This window comes from Ambystoma mexicanum, chromosome 8 (genome assembly GCF_040938575.1).
Source record: "Ambystoma mexicanum isolate Mex_15411 chromosome 8, UKY_AmexF1_1, whole genome shotgun sequence".
Classification (NCBI taxonomy): Eukaryota; Metazoa; Chordata; class Amphibia; order Caudata; family Ambystomatidae; genus Ambystoma; species Ambystoma mexicanum.
Window position 1 is genome coordinate 54,170,037 of NC_090929.1, and position 23,507 is coordinate 54,193,543.

Sequence of the window (23,507 nt, forward strand, 5' to 3'; positions counted from 1 at the left end):
AGTGGAACAAGAATCCCTGGCCAAGCCGGCACCCAGCAGGAGTGGAACCAGAATCCCTTCCCAAGCTGGCACCCAGCAGGAGTGGAACGAGAAGCCATGCCCAAGCCGGCCCGCAGCAGGAGTGGAACCAGAAGCTCTGCCCAAGCCAGCGCCCAGTAGGAGTGGAACAAGAATCCCTGGCCAAGCCGGCACCCAGCAGGAGTGGGTCCAGAAGCCCTGGCCAAGCCGGCACTCAGCAGGAATGGAACCAGAAGCTCTGCGCAAGCCGGAACCCAGCAGCAGTGGAACCAGAAGCTCTGCCCAAACAAGCGCCCAGGAGGAGTGGATCCAGAATCCATTCAAAAGCCGACACCCAGCAGCAGTGGAACCAGAAGCCCTGCCCAAGCCAGCCCCCAGCAGGAGTGGAACCAGAAGCCCTGCCCAAGCTGGTGCCCGCAGCAGGAGTGGAACCAGAAGCCCTGCCCAAGTCGATACCCGCAGCAGGAGTGGTCCCAGAAGCCCTGCCCAAGCCGGCACCCAGCAGCAGTGGATCCAGAAGCCTTGGCCAAGCCGGCACCCAGCAGGAGTGGATCTAGAAGCCCTGCCCAAGCGAGGCCCCCAGCAGGTGTGGAACCAGAAGCCCTTCCCAAGCCAGCGCCCAGTAGGAGTGGAACCAGAATCCATTCCAAAGCCGACACCCAGCAGCAGTGGAACCAGAAGCCCTGCCCAAGCCAGCCCCCAGCAGGAGTGGAACCAGAAGCCCTGCCCAAGCTGGTGCCCGCAGCAGGAGTGGAACCAGAAGCCCTGCCCAAGTCGATGCCTGCAGCAGGAGTGGTCCCAGAAGCCCTGCCCAAGCCGGCACCCAGCAGCAGTGGATCCAGAAGCCTTGGCCAAGCCGGTACCCAGCAGGTGTGGAACCAGAAGCCCTGGCCAAGCCGGTACCCAGCAGGTGTGGAACCAGAAGCACTGGCCAAGCCAGCCCCCAGCAGGAGTGGAACCAGAAGCACTGCCCAAGCCGGCACCCAGCAGCTGTGGAACCAGAAGCCCTGCCCAAGCCAGCCCCCAGCAGGAGTGGAACCAGAAGCCCTGCCCAAGCTGGTGCCCGCAGCAGGAGTGGAACGAGAAGCTCTACCCAAGCCGCTGCCCGCAGCAGGAGTGGAGCCAGAAGCCCTGCCCAAGCCGGCACCCAGCAGCAGTGGATCCAGAAGCCTTGGCCAAGCCGGTACCCAGCAGTCGTGGAACAAGAAGCCCTGGCCAAGCCGGTACCCAGCAGGTGTGGAACCAGAAGCCCTGGCCAAGCCGGTACCCAGCAGGAGTGGATCTAGAAGCCCTGCCCAAGCGGGGCCCTCAGCAGATGTGGAACCAGAAGCCCTGCCCAAGCCAGTGCCCAGTAGGAGTGGAACCAGAATCCCTTTCCAAGCCGGCACCCAGCAGGAGTGGAACCAGAAGCCCTGCCCAAGCCGGCCTCCAGCAGGAGTGGAACCAGAAGCTCTGCCCAAGCCAGCGCCCAGTAGGAGTGGAACAAGAATCCCTGGCCAAGCCGGCACCCAGCAGGAGTGGAACCAGAATCCCTTCCCAAGCCGGCACCCAGCAGCAGTGGAACCAGAAGCCCTGGCCAAGCCGGCACTCAGCAGGAGTGGAACCAGAAGCCATGTGCTAGCCGGCGATAAGCAGCAGTGGAACTAGAAGCCCTGCCCAAGCCGTCACACAGCAGCAGTGGATCCAGCCTGCCCAAGCCGACACCCAGCAGCAGTGGATCCAGCCTGCCCAAGCCCGCCCCAAGCAGGAGTGGAACCAGAAGCCCTGCCCAAGCCAGCGCCCAGTAGGAGTGGAACCAGAATCCCTTCCCAAGCCGGCACCCAGCAGTAGTGGATCCAGAAGCCCTGGCCAAGCCGGCACTCAGCAGGTGTGGAACCAGAAGCCCAGCGTAGGCCAGCACCCAGCAGCAGTGGAACCAGAAGCTCTGCCCAAGCCGGCACCCAGCAGCAGTGGATCTAGAAGCCCTGGCCAAGCGGGCGCCCAGCAGGAGTGGAACCAGAAGCCCTGCCCAAGCCGGCACCCAGCAGCAGTGGATCTAGAAGCCCTGGCCAAGCCGGCGCCCAGCAGCAGTGGATCCAGGAGCCCTGCCCAAGCGGGTACCCAGCAGGCGTGGAACCAGAAGCCCGGTGCCCAGAAACAGTGGATCCAGAAGCCCTGCCCAATCCGGCGCCCAGCAGAAGTGGAGCCAGAAGCCCTGCCCAAGCCTGCGCCCAGTAGCAGTGGAACCAGAAGCCCTGCCCAAGCCTGCACTCAGCAGAGGTGGAACCAGAAGCCCTGCCAAAGCCTGCATCCAGCAGGAGAAAAACCAGAAGCCCTTCCCAAGCCTGCACCCAGCAGGAGTGGAGCCAGAAGCACTGCCCGAGCCGGCACCCAGCAGCAGTGGATCCAGAAGCCCTTACCAAGCCGCCCACAGCAGGCGTGGAACCAGAAGCCCTATCCATGCTGGTACCCAGCAGCAGTGTATCCAGAAGCCCTGCCGAGCCGGCACCTAGCAGCAGTGGAACCAGAAGCCCTGCCCAAGCCTGCATCCAGCAGGAGAGAAATCAGAAGCCCTTCCCAAGCCGGCATCCAGCAGGAGAGAAACCAGAAGCCCTGCCCAAGCCGGCCCCCAGCAGGAGTGGATTTAGAAGCCCTGCCCAAGCGGGACCCCCAGCAGCAGTGGATCCAGAAGCCCAGCCCAAGCTGGTGCCCAGGAGGAGTGGATCTAGAAGCCCTGTCCAAGCCAGCACCCAGCAGGCGTGGAACCAGAAGCGCTGCGCAGGCCGGCGCCCATGAGGAGTGGATCCAGAAGCCCTGCCCAAGCCAGCGCCCAGGAGGAGTGGATCCAGAAGCCCTGCCCAAGCCTGCACCCAGCAGGCATGGAACCAGAAGCCCTGCCCAAGCCGGCGCCCAGGAGGAGTGCATCCAGAAGGCCTGCACAAACCTGCACCCAGCAGGAGTGGATCCAGAAGCCCTGCCGAAGCTGGCACCCAGCAGGCGTGGAACCGTTATTAGCATAATTGACCTAAAAACATTTGAAACATTTGATCAAATTCTTTTGACTTTTTTGGTCACATTTAATATATATATATATATATTCAGTAAAAAAACTTTGTTAAAGGGACATTATGGTTAAGTTGCGCTACTAAAAACCTATGCAATTCAGTGAAAAAACTTTGTTAAAGGGACGTTATGGTTCAAAGTAAATACGAAAAACCCCTGAAATTCTGCAGTTATGGTAACATAAGCAACCATAACTCGCGCCACCGTGCACTGCAAACACTAACACCCAGGACATCAAAGATGACATCACAAATGTCATTGATGAAATCACTGATGACATCACATGTGCATTTACTTTTCATAAAAACTCTGTACAAGGGATTCTTATAATGCTGACCAAAAACTGTCAAGGATCATTGGGATAAATATCATGAGCTAATTAGTGCATTAAGCAATGCATTGATATAAATAGCATTCTATTATGAAGTTCTATCCAGTATACTAAGCTACTCATGCAGAAACATAGGCAGTGTTTGCAGCATACATGATGAAGGTGCCATATTCATAATCTTGCCATGTTGAATACTGAAATGATAACTGCTTTCTTATTAGAGTTTTGCGTACTGTGAAACATGTAATAAGTAGATAATAAAACCCACTTAATACATAATTATTACAGACAAAACACAAAGAGACAACAACACATACAAATATATACAGGGACAGTGAAGTAAACAAAAAAGCAGAAGTAGTAGCAGAAAGAGTTCATAACCTAACTGATTGTCTTTATGCAGAGAAACTATTGCTCTGTTTCAAAGCTGCTACTTACTGTATGTATGTGTATCACATGATGTGACTGCACCCAAAGGAAAGGAGAGTGAGTATAATGTATACAAATATGAGCATATACAGGGAAGGTAGAGTAATAAAAATAAAACTATGAGAAAGTGCTGATAACCCTAATGATTATCTTCATGCACAGAAAGGATTGCTCTCTTTCAAGCCTATGTCTTCCGCTATGTATATGTTTCATATGATATGACTTGACCCTAAGTCTACAATTATAGTACCTTTTCAATTTTTACTTCCTGACTGTTACTGAAGAAAACTATGTGGCTTAGATATATCAGTAAAGGATAAAAAGGGAGAGCCAGCCATGTGATGTCATCAATGATGTCATCAATGACATTTGTGATGTCATCTTTGATGTCCTGGGTGTAAGTGTTAGCAGTGCACGGTGGCGCGAGTTATGGTTGCTTATGTTACCATAACTGCTGAATTTCAGGGGTTTTTCGGTTTTACTTTGAACCATAACGTCCCTTTAACAAAGTTTTTTCACTGAATTTCATAGGTTTTTAGTAGCGCAACTTAACCATAACGTCCCTTTAACAAAGTTTTTTTACTGAATTTCATAGGTTTTTAGTTGTGCAACTTAACCATAACGTCCCTTTAACAAAGTTTTTTCACTGAATTTCATAGGTTTTTAGTAGCACAACTTAACCATAATATCCCTGACTTCATATACATGTAACATAGAACATACTAACCCCCTCGTAGTGATTTTCATGTCCGCGGACTACCGCCATGTCTGCGGACATATCGAAAATCTGAGCGTGGTGAATGTAAATTTAAATAGTGTGCCTCATTTCCCCTTTGAAGTTGGCTCTGAAAAGAGCCGTTTTTTTTTGTTTTTTTACAGATGCTTGACAGACACCTGTTATTTTGTATTTTTTTTCTTGTTTTTTTTTCTTACTTTACTCCTAAAATCTTCACATAACCTTCTCCAAAGCAACCCTTACATTCCAAAATAGAAAGGCATTTCCCGTAAAAGATAAAGAAAGCCATCTTCTTTAAAATTAACAGCATTACTGGCATCAATATTCTCGTTATTACAGAAGAACATACCAGCTCTAAGCATGAAGGCACACATGCCTCGGTTGATGACACACCTAGCAATGTTTTGCTGAGGACAAAAAACTTAACTATTGTCCCATATTGCCCTAGGTAGTAATCCAGAAAAAATTACTTTCGCATTTGGAAGGATCTTCATTACGGCTTGAACCAAGCGTTACAAATCAGCCAACAAAGTAGGGGCACTGACGTTGCCCAAATGGAAAGCACCATAGTGCAAAACTACCACATGCGGACTGTTCATCGTGGCCATATCCTCACAAACCTGTACAATTCCCTGTACATTGCAATCAGGCACAGTGCTCCACACCACCTCCACTCCTTTCACATCAAAGTTCTTTGCAACATGCCTGCATTGAGCGTACTGTTGTAAACCATACACAAACATATCTCCAAGCACCAACACCCTGACTTTCTCTACTTCTGCCATCTTCACCACACACAGTTTCTTTCAACACAAATCCACAACCTCAACATCTGATTGGCTGATCTGTACAGTCTTCTTTCCATGTTGGATTCCCTGGAAAAACCCGGATGTAGCACGCCCTGTCCACGAACAGCCGCGGTGTCCAGGGACGGTGTCCACTTTACCCTCTGTGCCATTCCCTCATTGCATACAGCTAAGCAATCACACAATACGAATAACGTCCTCAGAACACCCCCATTTTGTGAATTTTCGAACATTACAGGACAATTATCATTTCATTATTCAACATATTAACATTACAAATATTATACTTTCATCTTGTACTCTGCACACAATGCTATGTTTCTCCTTTAGTAGCTCAGTATACTAGATAGAATCCCATAATACAATGCTATTTATATCAATGCATCGTTCAAAGCACTAATAACGGTATGATATTTATTGCAATATCCTTGACACTTTTTTCGCAACATTATAATAAAAATCCCTAGTACACAAATTCCATGAAAAGTATATACACATGTGATGTCATCAGTGATTTCATCAATGAAATTTGCGATGTCATCATTGATGTCCTGGGTGTTAGTCTTAGCAGTGCACGGTGGTGGCGTGAGTTATTTTTCATAGCTTACCATATCTTGCGATTTTCAGGGGTCTTTTGGCTGTACTTAGAACCATAACGTCCCTTAAACAAACTTTTTTTAATATCACGCAAACAATATACAAACATGGCGTGCAAAAACCAACTTCTCACAGATGGCTTTACACAGAATGTTGCAAAGTAAGAATTTATGCTCGTTCACAGTGAAGGTCAGCTGCTTCTATTTTTTTCTCGGGCCCCGGAGAGGCTCACGAAGCGGACTATAAGGTTGTATTGTGTTTTGACCTTGACAGACAGAGATTGTGATGAAAGACTTCTCTTGAAGGAGTGTTGCTAAAACGTAAGAGAAGATAAGGATGAAATTTCTGAAACGAAACCACTTTTATATATTATATCACTATACGAAAGATCGTTCGCACACGCGGAGTCGTATTTTGGGACTGCACTACTCGTAGACAATGGAAATTGCAATTGTACTGTAAGTAACCCTTTAGATTATTTTATACCAAATATAATTAAAATAGCGTAGCATTCAAGACCGCTCAAATTGAACTTGTTAGTTGAAAGTGGCATAATGTTTTCTACCGTGCACTATCACCACTGAATTGATCCCCTGTCGTTTAGAGGGCTCTGAAAAAGGCAGACGACACAGGGTGGGTTAATAGAAATAATTTAACCGGTCTATAGGCGGTCAAGCGCTCTACTCGCTGTGCCACTTCACTGTAGCCTGTCAAGTGGCACAGCGAGTACAACTCTCGCTTTGACATCCGTGCACAGCTTGCTAACGCAAGTTCGAATCCCGGCAAGGCCAAACTCAGTCTTTCATCCTTCCGTGGTCGATAAATGAGCACCACACACCGTGGTAAATAATAAGCACCGCTTAGATACCTCACGGTTCTTAGCGCTATATGAATGGGAAAATATTATTATTTTATTATTAACATACTCCGTTGCACTATCTTTGATAGCAAATAGTTTCACGCCCTAATAAATAAAATGATGATTTTTAATGAAGATCGGCTGGTGAGACTAATTTATGTTTTTTAAAACAGGTATGTGGCCCCATTTTGCCTATGTCACGATTTACAGACTCCAGCGGATGGGGTCTTCAACTGCCAGCAGGTGCAGGTCCAAATATGCAACTTCATGACCCTCACCATTTTATGGGACAATCGCCAAGGACCAATATGCCCTTACACAGTACTAGCGGCTACAAACAACATACCAACCAATAGGGTGGTCTAATGGCTCGTTGTTGGAGCAACCTTCCGATTAGCAGAGCGACCATTTACTGCTTTTATCATAAACCAACAGCCTATCTACCGCAAAGGAACAACGCGTGGTTCAAAATAAACTTTTGCTGATCGACAGCAAAGACAATAGCAAATCGCTGAATATTCACTAAACATTTAATGTGAAATAAATGTACTTTACCAAATGTACAATCCTGCTGTTTACTTTTAAACCACAGTTTCATATTCCGAATTGTGGCGCACTGAGTTGTAAGCTGATCTAACACCCTCTGTACCGCAAAGGAACATCGCGTGCCTCAACATGAACTTTTGCGGATCGACAACAAAGACAAATGCAAATTGCTGAATATTCTCTAAACATTTGATGTCAAATAAATGTACTTTACAATATGTACATTCTTGCTGTTTGCTTTTAAATCACTGTTTCATATTCCGAATTGTGGCGCGCTGTGTTGTGACATAATATGTGTTGTCTTCCGGGTTCTGTGTAAAGTCACTTAGGACTGCAGAGGACTGGGCGCGTTTGATGACGCACCCTGTAACGTCACTGAGAGAGGCGGGGAATATGAATGCTTTGATAATATCAGGCTTAGGGGCGGGAGATATGATTTAGTGTCGCAAAAGCAAGTCAGCCAGGTCAATAGCGCCAGTCATAGGATTATCACATAATGTCGGCGCACAGCAGCCAGATTTATCGTTTCTTTAGTGGGCAAAAAGTCGGTTGACGCCCATAGGAAATTGTACTATTAGCGGACAAAAGGAGTGGTCTTAAAACACTTTCACCCTGACAACGAACAATACAAACAACGTTCTCAGAACATCCCCATTTTGTGTAATTGCAACCATTTCGGGACACCGCGAGTGTTCTTAGAACACATTCAACTAGACAGATTACAATACGGACAGCATCCTGAGGACACCCCCAGTTTGTGTATTTACGAACAATTAAGTACACTGCGAGTGTTCATAGCTCATTTTTACCTTCCTTGCGAACAAAAATGACACATACTCCGTCCTCTAAACACCCCACCATTTAGTTTATTTACAAAATGTCAGAACAGCCGTGTTCTCCACGGACAAATTAAACGCAACAAAAACGTCTAGCACATAAAAAAACAAAAAATTGAACCTATCTCATACTCCCCCACCCTCCCCAAACACTCTTACACACCAACACACGGCACTAAATACAATTTTTTATCCATGTTTCACCGCGCTGTACGCGGTCGACGGCGAATACAAGATGGCGGGCGCCGCAGAAAATCAGACGCTCTCCACACCTCTCGCCGTCCAATCAGCGAACACGTCGCATGTCCGCGGACATGACGCAAGGCCATGGGCCCATCGGGGTGCTGTCCGCGGAGCGAACAGGGAAGTCCGTCCGCGAAGCGAACACAGATATCACTAATTTTTTTGCCTTACATTTTGGTCATTTTATAAAAAACTACTGGACGGATTTACACCAAATTTGCAAAAGCACGCTTTCGGAACCAAGCCCCCGCTCCTGCCGCAAATTTGGTGTAAATCCGTCCAGCGGTTTGGCCTGTGGCCGTGCGCAAAGTTTTTTCCCATTATGTCTATAGGAAAAAACACAAGTTTTGGGACCCCCCTATAACTTTCCCCCCCCTGGACAAATCCTCACCAAACCTTGCAAAGGAATTCAGAGTGGGCCATATACTTTTTTTGCAAAGTTTGGTGAGGATTCGTCCAGAGGGAGCGAAGTTATAAGCCACCCAAAAAATGCTCTTCCTATGGAAACACCAATTTAACCATAACTACATGGACGCTACCGCGTCCATGTAATATTGGGTAAGGGTATAGATTAGGTTAAGGGGGATTGGGGGTCTTGCTGGAGGTGTGCCCCCGCATTTTAGACCAAAATAAAGGTCAAATAAATTTGATCAAATGTTTTAGGTCAAATAGAGATCCCACATTTAGATTCAGATTATTTAGTTTTTTTTTCTCAAAGAGAACAATATTTGGTTGTGTTTTGTTGCCTTTATAGCATATGAAGACTGCCTTACAAGTGAAACATTATTTTCCACTTTATTCAGTTCCTATGGAGGGCAGATGTTCTTAAAAATCCCACAGGTTCCTGGTTGGTGCCATAACGTTTATACCATGGACCAATGGTGTATGTAAGTGGGTATAATTAACATTTGATAAATGGACCAGAGTTATTCAGAGAATTCTCCTATATCCTAACGCGTGAATTCTTCTACACTTTTTCTAAACTCCAAACGTAGAGTGATCAAATATCATGTCTTTCCTCTTGTTCTGTGGAGAGATCAGACTGTAGTCTGGCACAGAGTTTTCTAATTTCTAATCCATCTTCTGCCCAGACCCCTGTACCTTGCTCCCCTTCTCCTTTTGGATTTGGAACTGCACTAATGTATACTATGCTCATCAACAGTAACCTGTATGCCCCAACTGTTACACCTGACGTCCTAGAATATGGACGTCTCTGAGAAACTGTACTATCTAGAACTGTCAGAGTCAGCAACCCTTTTCCAAATTCATCTGCACTCCTAAAAACTAGAATTTGCTATTTGGCTAATCTTTAGGCATTTGTGTGATTGTCGAATATTATTTATGCAAATGTATCTATCACCATGTACCGGCCCTTCAGAAAATGTGATAACAATGGTAGAACTCTGCTCTCATCTTATAAACATCTGAAAATAATGTTTCACTTGGAAGGCAGTCTTCATATGTTATAAAGGCAACAAAACACAACCAAATATTATAGGGAAGATTCGGGTGTTAGACTACCCTTCAGGTCCAACACGTGGACATCTTAGGTCAAATAGACCCAAACCATGGAACCAGAAGCCCTGCCTGAGCCGGCAACCAGCAGGCGTGGAACCTGAAGCCCTGCACAAGCCGGCACCCAGCAGGAGTGGAACCAGAAGCCCTGCCCAAGCTGGCACCCAGCAGGAGTGGAACCAGAAGCCCTGCCCAAGCCGGCACCCAGCAGGAGTGGAACCAGAATCCCTGCCCAAGCCGGCACCCAGCAGGAGTGGAACCAGAAGCCCTGCCCAAGCCTGGACTCCAGCAGGCGTGGAACCAGAAGCCCTGCCCAAGCCTGGCATCCAGCAGGCGTGGAACCCTAAGCCCTGTGCAAGCCGGCATCCAGCAGGCGTGGAACCAGAAGCCCTGCCCAAGCCGGCACCCAGCTAGAGTGGAACCAGAAGCCCTGCCCAAGCCGGCACCTAGCTGGAGTGGAACCAGAAGCCCTGCCCAAGCCTGGCATCTAGCAGGCGTGGAACCAGAAGCCCTGCCTCACTCAGTGATTCAGCTGACCACTCCGCCTAATCCGTTATTTTGTTTTGTTTACATTTTTGGTTGCACCAGACAAATACCCGCAGAATCACTACACGGGCAAAATAACAATCCTGCCACTGTTATTCAATGAGTAAAGGGGCAATCGCCCCCTTTGCCCCATGTTCTCGGCACCTATCCTCGAAGGACTCATCTTGATAAAGTAACTATCACCTTGGCAGAGGGTGTTGGATTGCAGCACCAGAACATGTGGGCCAGAGATCAGAGGTGCATTATTTTAATAGGTGGTTACTGGGTACCATAGCTGGGTCCTGTGTCTCTATGGACTTTACGCCTGTACTTCTCGCCCTGACCCATCCCCTTCATGAAAGGGACAGAAAGCATTGCCTCAATGACTTGAAATTGACAAGGCGCCACAAGGCCCAGTGGCACCAGCAGCAGAGAGGCACCCAACAGCAAGAGATGTTTTGGTTTTGCAGGGGTGAAGGCTGTAGTTTAAGTGGGCCGGGGCTAGGCCTTGGCAGTCTACAAAAAGTGTGGCTGAGCCAGGGCCCCCGGTCCCACCACGCCATGGTGGGACACATTTTCCATTGGCCGCGATGGGAGGTGCGCCCGCCATGACCAACTCAGGCAGGCAGGTAAGTCAGCTGTGACGGGCAGAAGTGTTTGTCAGCCACAGCGCGGAATGACCCTGTGGCTGGCTGGCACTTCTGTCACTCACAGTGTCCCCAAACTGTAACTTCCTCTCGCGACCCTTACAACCCTCGTGGGAGGGTCACGAGAGGAAGTTGCAGACAGTCCCAGGAGAACCTGGGGATTCGGTGGTCTAGTCTGCTCTGCAGCTGAGCCCCCTGCTTCGCCGACGGCCAAAGATGCCTTGGACTCAGTGATCTGCAGATCAGATCACGAGGCCGAGGCGCCTTTCTGACAGAAAGTTGGCAAGCCGCGCCACTGACCAAACAATTCTCATTATCGACAATGTTTCCTCAGAAAACAAAACCATGTGTTTATTTCAAGATGAAAATGTATCCATTACTCAACGCCTTCCGAGGAACCTGCCAGGTTTTGGGTAAAAAAAAGTAATGCAAAATGTATTTAAACTGCAGTTGATTGTTAAATACATTTCTCCCAGTGAGAGCGTTTGGATGGGGGCGAGAGCTTAGTGCTGGTGTCCATCCCATGCCACTCACTGCCCCTCCCACTGCCAGGCAAAGGGTCACATTTTGCTTCCAGTGACGTTAGGTGCATTAGCTTCAACCCAGGACAGTGGGACAGGTCGTCTCGCGCTTTTTCAGTCATGGCCCAAAACCAAATATGCAAAAAGACGTGTCCCCCTTGGTCTGGTCTGTATACACAGATTTGTACCTCGAATTGGGAGATACCGAACTCCACTGCGGGTGGGCACACTGCTGCCACCCCCCCACAAATTAAGCACTCCCGAATTGCCTGGGGCTTTCATTTGCTCTTATAGATGTGTTTTTCTTTGTAAATATGTTCTTTCTAGTGTTGACTTTGATGGCATATATTTGGCGTCTGCATTGAAAAACTTCAGGAAACTTTTTTCCCACACAACTTTTGGTGCAGTGGAATTTCCCCGAAAATGAAAACCACATTATTTTAGCAAAATACTGAAATCCACCTCCTTCTTTAGGCCACGCCCATCGTAGCTTAGGACATGCCCGTCATGCAAGTCACGCCCTCAAATCAGGGCACACCCTCAATTTCTTACCCCACTTAAAGCACTGGGTGTAGGTAGCTGGAGACATCTGTCATTATAGCCATATCGGACGTGTGAAGAGCCTGCACGTGTTACACACGTGGACGGCGCAGATTACACCTGGAAACTAGTGGTTGGAAGGCTTTAATTAAGCATAAACACTGGCATTGCTTTGGGCAGCCTGCTGTGCCATCATTATTTCAGCCGGTGTGCAGCAGTGCAGAGGAGGAGCCGCCATTTCTAAATCAATCATGGACTCACACCCCTGTGATCCGTCTGGTCCGACCTGCAGGCCCACCATTCAGACCCAAACATGGCTGGGCTGCTGGTGTTTCAGCTTGGAGGGGACGTGGCCTGGCCGTGCAGCGCAGACTGTGCCAAGGCTCCCTTGTAAATAGCACCCGTCTTCTTTAATGAGGCAGACAGATTACAAATGTAAAGTTTGGAAGCCTGCACAGAGCAATAGTAGTCGCCATATGCAATGCAAAGCTTGGCACTCCTCGCGTTTTGATTTTACTCTGCCCTCTATCTAGAATTGCATGTCACAGATACCAGCCATGTTCCTCACCCATTCCTGAGTGGCTAAATCCACAGGGTGGATTCATTGCATGGCAGCCAGAGGGCTGTTTCTCTGCAGCCTGTGAGCGCGTGAACCATCTGTGTACCATCCTCATCCACCCCCAATCCATGCCAATAACGATGCACCGCAACCAAACAATCACAAACCAAAACAAGGAATAACTAACAAGCAAAACCACACCAAAAAGATCCACTGCAACCTCATCAATGCAAGGTCAATATCCAAACATGCCACCGAGATATACGATCTGCTCTGCGACGGAGGGATCGACATCCTGTTTGTAACAGAAACTTGGCTAGATGACAACTACAAGATCACCCTCAACAACTGCCTGCCTGAATACTTCAAATGCGTCCAAGCAAACAGAAAAACCAAAAGAGGGGGAGGACTGGCAATCATTCATAAGGAACACCTAGATATCAAATTCGAAGATCCACTAAACATCGATAAATGCAAATCCCTAATCATACGTCTAGCAGTAAGCCAAAACAAACTTGAAATTCATACTAATATATAGACCACCAACCTACGATGCAACTTTTGTAGACGCCTTCACAGAAGCAATCACTGTCGTAGCCATCAAACACAATCACCTGATAGTCCTCAGAGACTTCAACATCTGGTTCGAAGGAGAAACAACAACAATCCAAAAATCGCTAACCAGCGAACTAGCAGCAATTAACCTACAACAACTAGTCAAAGGAGCAACCCACTCGGCAGGGCATACACTTCACGCAATCTTCGCGAACAAACTACTCCTCACCACAGCACCCCAATACAAATACCCTGAAGCGACCACCTCATCATCCCCTTCGTAATCAAAATGACCACCCCAACAAACAGTCAACCGGACAAAACAACGAACACCATGAAAAGAAATTGGAGAACCATCAAACTCTAACCTGCATGAACTCCTGGAGCTAAACCACACCCAACATTCATGAAAGGAGATGACCTGGACAAAAAGGTAACCCTGCTGCATTCCTGGATTATAACTTCTATAGACAACATCGCCAAAGAGAAACCCTTTGCTTCTTCTAATAAAAGGTCTATGGCAAAATGGTTCACCCCACTACTGTGCACCATGAAAAGAAAAAAACGAAGACTAGAACTTGATTGGAGAAAACAAAATGACGCTGCAAACAAACTGAAATCCCTATAACACAACCGGGCATACAAAAAGGAAATACAAAAAGCAAAGAGGAAACACTACGACAACCGAATCTTCGAAGCACCAAACACCCAAAAAGAACTCTTCAAAATCATAAACGAAATCAAAAACCCTCTGGGATGTAACAACACACCAACTCCATCCTCAAAACTTTGCAATGACCTTGCAGACCACTTCAAAAACAAAATCACCAACATCCAACAAACCATACAAAGCAGACCGTCTGATCAGACCACAACCCCTACCTACATCAAGGAGGAACACCCAAACAAACTACGAAGCTTTCCAGAAATATCAGTGGAGACATTCATCAAACTGGTGAATGAAAGCAATAACTCAGGGTCCCCTGAAGACCCCTGCCCACTAGACATATACAAATTGATTCTTAAACAAGGAACACCCATGGAATTTCACAGGAACGTCCTCAACCAATCCATCACAACTGGGAAAGTGCCACAAAACTGCATAATTCAGGCCACTACTCAAAGATAGAGCGGGAAATGTAGAGGACCTCTCCAACTACAGACCCATCTCCAACATCCTGTACACAGCCAAGCTGCTCGAAACGTAGATATACAAAACAAACCAAGAGTTTATAGAAGAGCACGGCCTACTACACCAGTGTTACGGTCACCTGGTATCCACAGGGACGCCACCAAGCCGGATCACTCACTGGTATCCTTCTCATGCTTTGCCCTGATGTGGTCTGCGGGAAGGTTCTGCCTGAAAATACAGGAGTACTGTGTTCAAGACTGACTGACTGGGGTAAGTATCCTCCCTCCACCCCCGTATGATTTCAGTCCCTCTGGCGCCCTCTCCTCACCTTGTGGTAGAATTAGGCGTGCTCTCCGTCCTGCCTTCTTTGTAGGGGCGCGTTGTCTTTCATGGGTGAGTGCGGTCCAGTTACTTCACTGACGCGGCACATTTGATATTGTTCAGGTAGATTTTATTGCTGTTCTTTAGTTTTGTTGCTATCCTGCATGCCTTTCTTTGTTTAAAATGTCTCTTTTTTCTCCCTTAAGTATGCGGAGCTTCAGCGCGGCGAACTGGCTTGGTTGAACCCCGCTGGTAAATGATGGCGCATTAAGAGCGCCATGATGCGGTAAGTAAGCGCTATGCGCAGCGCTGCAAAGTCTTGCCTTTGCTAACCTGTGTTTTCATTCCTTGTAGGTCACGGTGTTCTTCAGCGTGAGTGGAATGTCCAGAGTGGTGCCAGCCAAGAGGCGACCAGCCAGGTAAGCCTTTTGAGCAGTTCATAATTTGTAAATGTCTCTACTGCTTTCTTTAATGTTGCCTCTGTCTTTCTCTTTCAGGTCGTTCTGTCCGGGAGCCGTGCAGATTCGAGGAAGCTGTTCTCAGTAGCTGCGAGTGTTTAAAGATGAAGACTGCAGGTGAGATGCTGCTGCTAATGATGTTCCTTTTGTCTCCTTGCAGGTTCTGCTTCTCCGAGGTTGGAGGGAATAGCTGGACACGGTGAGCGTCACGTTGCAAGCTGCAAAGTAACGCGAAGCGTGTTGTCTTGCTCGGGTGTGGTTTAAATAGCCCCAACAAAATAGTCCAGGTAAAGTAGTCTCTAGGCTACCACACCCAAAACACTAGACCGCATATCTTGGTTCTTAGGTACCAAGCTATGTGGATGCCTCCATGTTGGCTTTTTTCGCAATTTTCTTAGTTTGATTTCATCCTGATAGATTTTTAATATTTCATACATTTTTTTGTAGTTTTTTTCCTTAGTTGCTTCAAGCGCTTGGGTTTCAGCAATTTCTTTGGTGATTATGTCAATCTGTTCCGTTGCTCGTACGTGTTCTCTTTCTGCATGTTGGATTAAGATCCTAATCATGTTATCCGAACTGGCATTCAAATTTTGTTCCCATTCCTCTGCCAGATCTCGATCTTCATCCTTGGCTAAGTCTGGAAATATAAGTATTCTTAAGCCTCTTGGTATTTGTTTCTTGCTAATATAATTTTTCAATGATATCAATTCCCAATACTTATCTATTTCTTTTCTAGATGTTCGTTCGAGTTTAATGAATTTGTATCGTAGATCTTCCGTTCTCTTTATACCAGGGTTAGAGAAACCATGTTCCATACTGCCTTTTGGAGTAAATAATTTACTCGCATCCTCCTCCCGATTCAACATATATTCCGCCATTTATTCTTAGTGTCCTTGGGTCTGCAAACTGTTGTACCTGTATTTTGAAACAGATTAGTGTTTTGGGATATGTGTCGGTACAACTTCTTCTGTTGGCGACCAAGATGGGTTTGATTTGGCCTCTCAGCCGTGTCGCATCCTATGTGGCATTCGTTGGAGGAACCAATCCCCTACCTCCTTGGTTACTAATATGAATAGATAATCTGCCACTCAAGAATTGCGCCACACTTGTTAGTTCAATATTTTCAAAAGAACATTTCTTTTTATTCCTTATTTGCCCTTTGAATTCTTGTTGACACGTGTTTCGGCTACTCAAGAGCCTTTCTCAAAACAGAACAGGGCTTTATTAGGTACATATCTTATTCTATTGGCACAATTATTATATAATGTTCAAAAACATTTATGTATTCAAAAAGGTTTGGGTAAGGAAAGGAAGGTAACGAAGAAAAGAAAGAAGTAGGAAAGGGGGGGGGGTGGGGGGTTATGCAATATTAAATCACATATATTTTGGAAAATAAATAAAAGTAATAGATAATTCACAAATGCAGTACATCGCAATACAAATAATTACATCAAAATGTGCATCAAATTCATAATAAATACAAAACAATATAAGTGATAAGAGAACAATAAAAGATAAAAAATAATAATAGTGGATAATAAGTAAAATAACAAACAGAGAAACAGAAAAAATATATTGTTTAAAATAATTCCTCATACATAAATCCACATTTTATATTTAAGGTTTCAATATTAAACACAAATTCTCATTTGTATTATTTCTATAATGATTCTATCATGTATTACAGACTACAGTATTGTTCCCTCTAATGGGTTGCAGTAAATCTACATTCGACACACAATAATATATTCATGTTTGAGCATAATACATAGAAGATATGTACCTAATAAAGCCCTGTTCTGTTTTGAGAAAGGCTCTTGAGTAGCCGAAACACGTGTCAACAAGAATTCAAAGGGCAAATAAGGAATAAAAAGAAATGTTCTTTTGAAAATATTGAACTAACAAGTGTGGCGCAATTCTTGAGTGGCAGATTATCTATTCATATTAGTAACCAAGGAGGTAGGGGATTGGTTCCTCCAACGAATGCCACATAGGATGCGACACGGCTGAGAGGCCAAATCAAACCCATCTTGGTCGCCAACAGAAGAAGTTGTACCGACACATATCCCAAAACACTAATCTAATACAATAAAGTAGTTCCCAAGCACATTGTTTTTCATGGTGTATGAGCCTGGCGCCATAGGCGCCAGGACTGGCCCCATGAGGGCTTTTGAAGAGGATTCCAGGCTCTAGGGGCCCGAGTCCTGACTCCACCTGGCCAATGGGTTTGCCAGAGGGGGTTCTGGGTGAGGGTCGTGACAACCAGGCACAAGTTGGCTTCAGACCACTTAGAGGAATGGAATCAGCTCTACTCTCAATATGGGACGATCTAAAAATCAACGCAGACTCGGACAACAGCACTGCCTTGATACTCCTAGACCTATCGGCAGCATTCGACACAGTCAACCAGGACACCATCATAACGAGATTAGAAGGACTTGGAATAACAGACACAGCCCTACTATGGATCAAATCTTTCCTAACAAACCGAATGGAAACCGTATGGATGAAACCCTTCAAATCCAGCCCGAGAGATTCCACCTGTGGAGTACCACAAGGATCATCCTTCTCCCCGCTACTATTCAACATCTACCTGTATCTACTGATCAGAATCATCAAAAGCCACGGCCTCACCTGCTACAACTATGCTGACGATACACAAATAATCTTCAAAATACAAGACAACCCGGAAATAGACTCAACCCTAGAAAACTGCCTCCGCAATGTATTCTTCTGGATGAACTCCAACTCCCTCAAAATTAACCCAGGCAAAACTGAAATAATGATAGTTACAAAAAATGGAGGAGAAAACCAATTCATCTCTTGGCCAAGGGAACTCGGGGCAACCCCAGCACCCTCGCCGATTGTAAAAAACCTGGGGTCCTAATGGACGATAATCTCACGCTAGAGCCACAAGTAAACGCTCTCCTCAAGAAATGCTTCTTCCTCCTGCGAGCAGCAAAGAGGATCTTACCGTTCCTATCGTTCGCCAACAAAAGAACCACCATCATCGCCCTCGTCATGTCCAAAGTAGACTATGTCAATAGCCTATACCTAGGCATGCCTGAACGACTCTTAAAAAAACTACAACGCATTAAAAACGCGGCAGCCAGACTACTCCTGAAACTACCCCGAAGAGAACACACTGTACCAGCGCTGAAAATACTACATTGGCTACCAATAAAACAATTAATACAATTCAAAACAATGTGCATTACGCACAGAGCAGTACACAACGAAGGCGCTGAGTTCCTAAGAGACAAACTGCGCCTATATCAAACAACAAGAACGCTCAGATCAAGCATGGACATCCACCTGGAACCGAAAACCTACAACAAAAGAAAACTTGGAGGATCCTCCTTCTCTCACCAAGCCCCGAAAACCTGGAACGACCTTCCAAAATACATAAGTAACAAAAGAAACCACCTATTATTCAGGAAATGACTCAAAACCTGGCTCTTCATGTCATAACTAGAAAAACCGGCAAAAAGGGGCACACACACAACTAAAACATCAATGAACGTAGAGAGACCCTGATACACACCGATCAATCAATGGGGAAAAACCCAAGGTAAAAAGCCCACGACATACTAAACGACCGAACGAGAGACAGCCGCAATACGACCAAAGACCATAAACATTGCAAGTCAAAGACACAAACACTAGGACGAATCATCAAGAGGACCATGACCTTAAATTATAACCATCTCTACCAGCGCTAAGGACAAAATATAGAGAGGGAAGGGAAGCACTGCACCACGAGCCCCAATCCAGTGGTTGAGAAACAGAATGTTTCATTACTACACAGTCCACCAATACACAGCAGGAAGCACAATGCCCCACCACACAAAAAAACTACAACTAAACAATAGCCCCAAGGTTGTCCACCCCACGGAAACCAAAGAACCAACGGAAAGACAGTCAGGACAGAAGGAAATGAACAACTGAATACACAAGCTCACCAAGACGGATGCACTAGGACGCCACATCAACACCACTCCGACCCTGAACCATTCAAAGCCTAGACCGACCAGTGTCACACTACATAACTTGAGAATAGATATTACCTACCTAGTCCAACACCCGAAGATAAGGTTCCGACGCACCTACCAAACGAAACAATACTCACCATGATACAGCTGGATCAGCGCAGCACCAGCAAAGCTATTCGGCCTACGAGGAACCAGCAACAACCTATCCCACAGATATACAACTCTAACGGAACCATAGCACCTGAATCAGGATACAGACACCATTAACCCAACCCTCAATCCTCTGTTTACTTAACCCACACAAAGCCCCACAACCATCTCTCTCCCAGCAATCTGCACGCACTTTACGTCACCACATCAACAACACCTAAACATCACCCACAGCACTCAAGGCCTCGCCCGATCCGATACTAGTACCAAAGCCCAGCACTCGGTGTATACCGAGCTGAATCTACCAACAGCACATCACTTCTCCCACTCTCCTTCTCTCCTCCTCCCGACTAACCCTACCCGTCCTCCCTGTTTACAGATCCGCCAGAGTGCCTGGGGACCAATTCCGTTGGTGACGGTGCGCTATACAAGTACCTTTAACATAACATAACATCTGTGCCAATGAGGCGCTTATGTTGCTCACACTTGACGTACTCGGGTGTCGGCAGTCAAAGGAATGATTTGCCCAGGATCACACAGATTGGTCAAGCGAAGAGGCCTGGCTGGGAGTCCAGAGCGTCTGCTGCGTAGTTTGCATTCTTTTAGGCTTCAAATTACACATGTTCCCATTCTATATTCCAGCATGTACTCGTTTAGTTCCCCCCAGACCAGTGATCGAAGTGTGTGAAAAGAAGTAGTGGAACTATGTTCCCTGCTGGCCTGCACCCCCTCCCCACAAACCCCATCATCACGTCCCCTCCCACACACAATACACACCACCAAACACTTGCATCTGTTGTTTAAGGGAACTTTCAGTGCAGTGCACTGAAAGGGCAAGTTTCAACTTCTTCCTACACTTTTATTTTAAAACGAAACCGTTCCGGAATGGTTTCTTTTTAAAATAAAAGTATAGGAGCTGTAAAAGGTAATTTAAAAAAGTAGAGGAGCACCGCTCCCGACCGCTCCCGCTCACTTCGACCACTGCCCCAGACACCACGCAGTTGGTGCCAGTAATATGGGTTAGTGTCAGAGTGAGGGACCTCCGTGGAGCCACGACCCTCATACACTCTCTAAAGAGACCCTCACAATTCGCAAAGCCCCCAGCAGACCTTTTCACAGTCGACCCGTGCCAGTCCCTCACTCGCCTTCGCCCCATCCTGGCTTATACCACCGCTGCAGGACCCCGCACCCCCACCCCCCTCCCCCCAGCTTCTGCTTGCCACGACAGTGGGCCCCCCGCTCTGCAGTGAACGCCAGCTCCCCATGGCAATATCTACCCCAGGCCCCTTCTGCTCCCTGAAAGCACCCCGCCCGGATGCCCCCTTGCCAGTCTGGGTGGCTGGGGTACTCCCGCCAGCAGAAGCCTGGAGCTACACCGAGAAGGCCATTGCAGGGGGCATGGGGCTCGAGGAGGCGGGAGTTGGCCCTGCACGTGGGTGTGCATTGATGGGGCCGGGCTCTCCATGAACAGGCATCGGCGGGTTCAGGGCACAGCCTTCCTTCCCCTGGCAGCCAGGTGGCACTTTCTGCGCAGCCTGTCAGCATGGCGGGCTGCTTCTGCCACCTGCTGGAGGCTGGGGGAGCTGCGTCCAGGCTGCAGCCGTTTCCAGGGGATTGGGGGCGGGCGAGGGGGGGGCGGATGGGGGAGTGGGTGGGGGGTTCTGGCACCCTTCACCTTCGACGAGTCCCTTGGAAGGACATGTTGTGTCCTATTTCTATGGACACGTTGTTCACCGTTATTGTTTGTGTCCGTTCTTCTTGTTTGTGAAAATGTTGTGGCGTAGCCACGAGAAGAGGAAGAGGCGGGGCTACCGCCTCCGACGGCAGTTCGGCGCCGACAATAAAAGAAAGCAGATCGTATGACCCGGGCTCCCGCGTCTCATTGTGTGATTTTGATTTATTTGAATGTTTCGTGCTACGATAAGTTCCGAACATCGTCAGAACTCAACATTGGCGACGAGGACGACTCACCCACGCCCACCCGCAAGCAGTCCCAGCGTCGCGTGTGGGCCGCGAAGTAACGCCGCAGCCTCCGGCACTGCAGCACATCATCGACCCGCCCACGCCCACCCGCAAGCAGCTCCAGCGTCGCGTGTGGGCCGCGAAGTAACGTCGCAGCCTCAGGCACTACAGCACATCATTTCGTTTCGTCGGCGCCACGCCATGCAGTAGTGGCGGTGGAGGAAAAGCTCCCGCCAACTCACACATGCAGCAGGAGGGAAGCTACGCAGCACAGTAAATAAGGGCCGCCTGCTGTTCATGACGCCCCATGCAGACCAGGTCACCGCTAGCTGCTACGTTCAGCCGGCGAGGCCCTGCTGATGAAGGAAGTGGAGGTGGACCCTCAGCACACGCCACTCCAGTGAGTAGAGTGCCATAGCAGCGCAGCTCCACCGCACATAGTCACGAGCAGCGCAGCCCAGCCATATCTACCAACATGTCGGCAGACAATACTGACAGCGGCCTACAGAGCCCCCAAGCCAGCTCCACTCCGAGAGCAGCCAGTAATGGAGAGGACAATTCCTCTGAATCTCTGCAGCTACAAGCAGTCCCTCATTTTGACATGACTGATACCAACAGCCTGGCACCCAGATGGGCTCGCTGGCTAAAAGAACTCCACATTTACATCGATGCCTCGGGTGTGAGAGAAGAACGCCGTCTGAGAGGCATCCTGCTTCACTCCCTGGGTCCCGTGGTGCGGGACATCGTGTTCGAAATGCCTGAGGCCAACACTAACTCCTTTCAAGGCATAATTGACTCATTAAATGCATATTTCGCACCCTTACGGAATGTCGACTACGAGAGACATGTGTTCCACACAATGACGCAAGACAAAGATGAAAGCATGGATAATTTTATCATGAGGCTAAGGAAAAGAGCCAAGTACTGCGACTTTGACAAATATTCCACTGAAGAGGCACTAAAATCACAAGCCATCGCAGGGTGCGGTTCCCCTGACTTTCGCAGAAAATTGCTACAAAAGAGCAGGACGCTGGAAGAGATCCTTCAAATTGCAAGAGCAGACGCTGCACTAACCCTACAAACTGAGTCTCTAGGCAATATCTCCATCACGCAAAATGCCAAGTCAGCCTCTCTCTGCCCCATCCGCACGCCTGTTGGCCCGTCAGAACAAAAGAAATGCTATCGATGTGGTTTCCGTTTTCCCCATGTAGGCCCATGCCCTGCGATTGGACATCAATGTGATAAATGCGGGGGGGAAAACCACTTCCAGTCCGTCTGCAAGAACATCAAATTCCTCCAAGGCTCAGGAAGCACAAGGGAAGCCGGGAGACAAGAAGGTGGACGCTCCAGGCGGGAAAGCCCGTGCAAATACTCACATCGAGGCCCCACGCATGGGAGGAGGCGCTCTCGCAGCTCAGCCAAGGAATACGTGCCATCCTCGAGGAGGCGTGAAGAAAGGAGAGAGAGAGAAACGTCTAACCACCGAGAGAGCAGACATCACTCCCCGCACCGCAGAACAAGACAGAGGATCAGATATGTGGATGATTCGCCTCAGGAGAGACAGACAACCAGGTCATCTTCATCCAGTGGAGAAAGAAAACGAGCATACTTACATGCCATCGGACACAGGCGCCACTGTGAATGTCATCAATGACATAATATACAAATCGTTGAAAATCAAGAAAGACTTAAGGAAAGCCGACACGCTAATATACCCCTACGGGTCCAACAGACCGCTAGACTGCATAGGAATGTTCAACGCACAATGTCACTACAAGGAGCAGAGCCAGAAAGTAAAAATATATGTAATCAAAGGTGAAGTTCCGGGAGGAAGCATCCTAAGCTTCCGTACAGCGATACAAATGGGTCTAATTAGCATCATGTATCAGATCATGTCTGCATACACCTCCAGCGCCAAAGACATGATACAAAAGATATTTCCGTCACTCTTCAAAGGACTAGGGTGCTTAAAGGATAAGCAAATCAAACTACACATCAATCAGCAAGTAAAACCCATTGCTCAACATTATCGGGGCATTCCCCTCAATATACAACGGCAAGTAGAAGATGAAATTCACTCACTACTCCAACAAGGCATAATCGAACCAGCGTCAGGCCCGACTCCATGGGTTTCACCAATAGTCCCGGTACCCAAGAAAGATGGCACCTCCAAGATACGCATCTGCG

At 47.6% G+C, this 23,507-nt stretch overlaps 1 protein-coding gene across 1 annotated transcript; it reads left to right on the plus strand.

Moving 5' to 3' along the window:
• Positions 1-241: 241 nt before the first annotated feature.
• Positions 242-21,379, plus strand: LOC138471431 (protein piccolo-like). The gene is made up of 3 exons (XM_069609066.1): positions 242-1,489; positions 1,691-3,067; positions 21,284-21,379. The coding sequence occupies exons 1-3, from the start codon at positions 242-244 to the stop codon at positions 21,377-21,379; spliced, it is 2,721 nt and encodes a 906-aa protein (XP_069465167.1).
• The last annotated feature ends 2,128 nt before the right edge of the window (positions 21,380-23,507 follow it).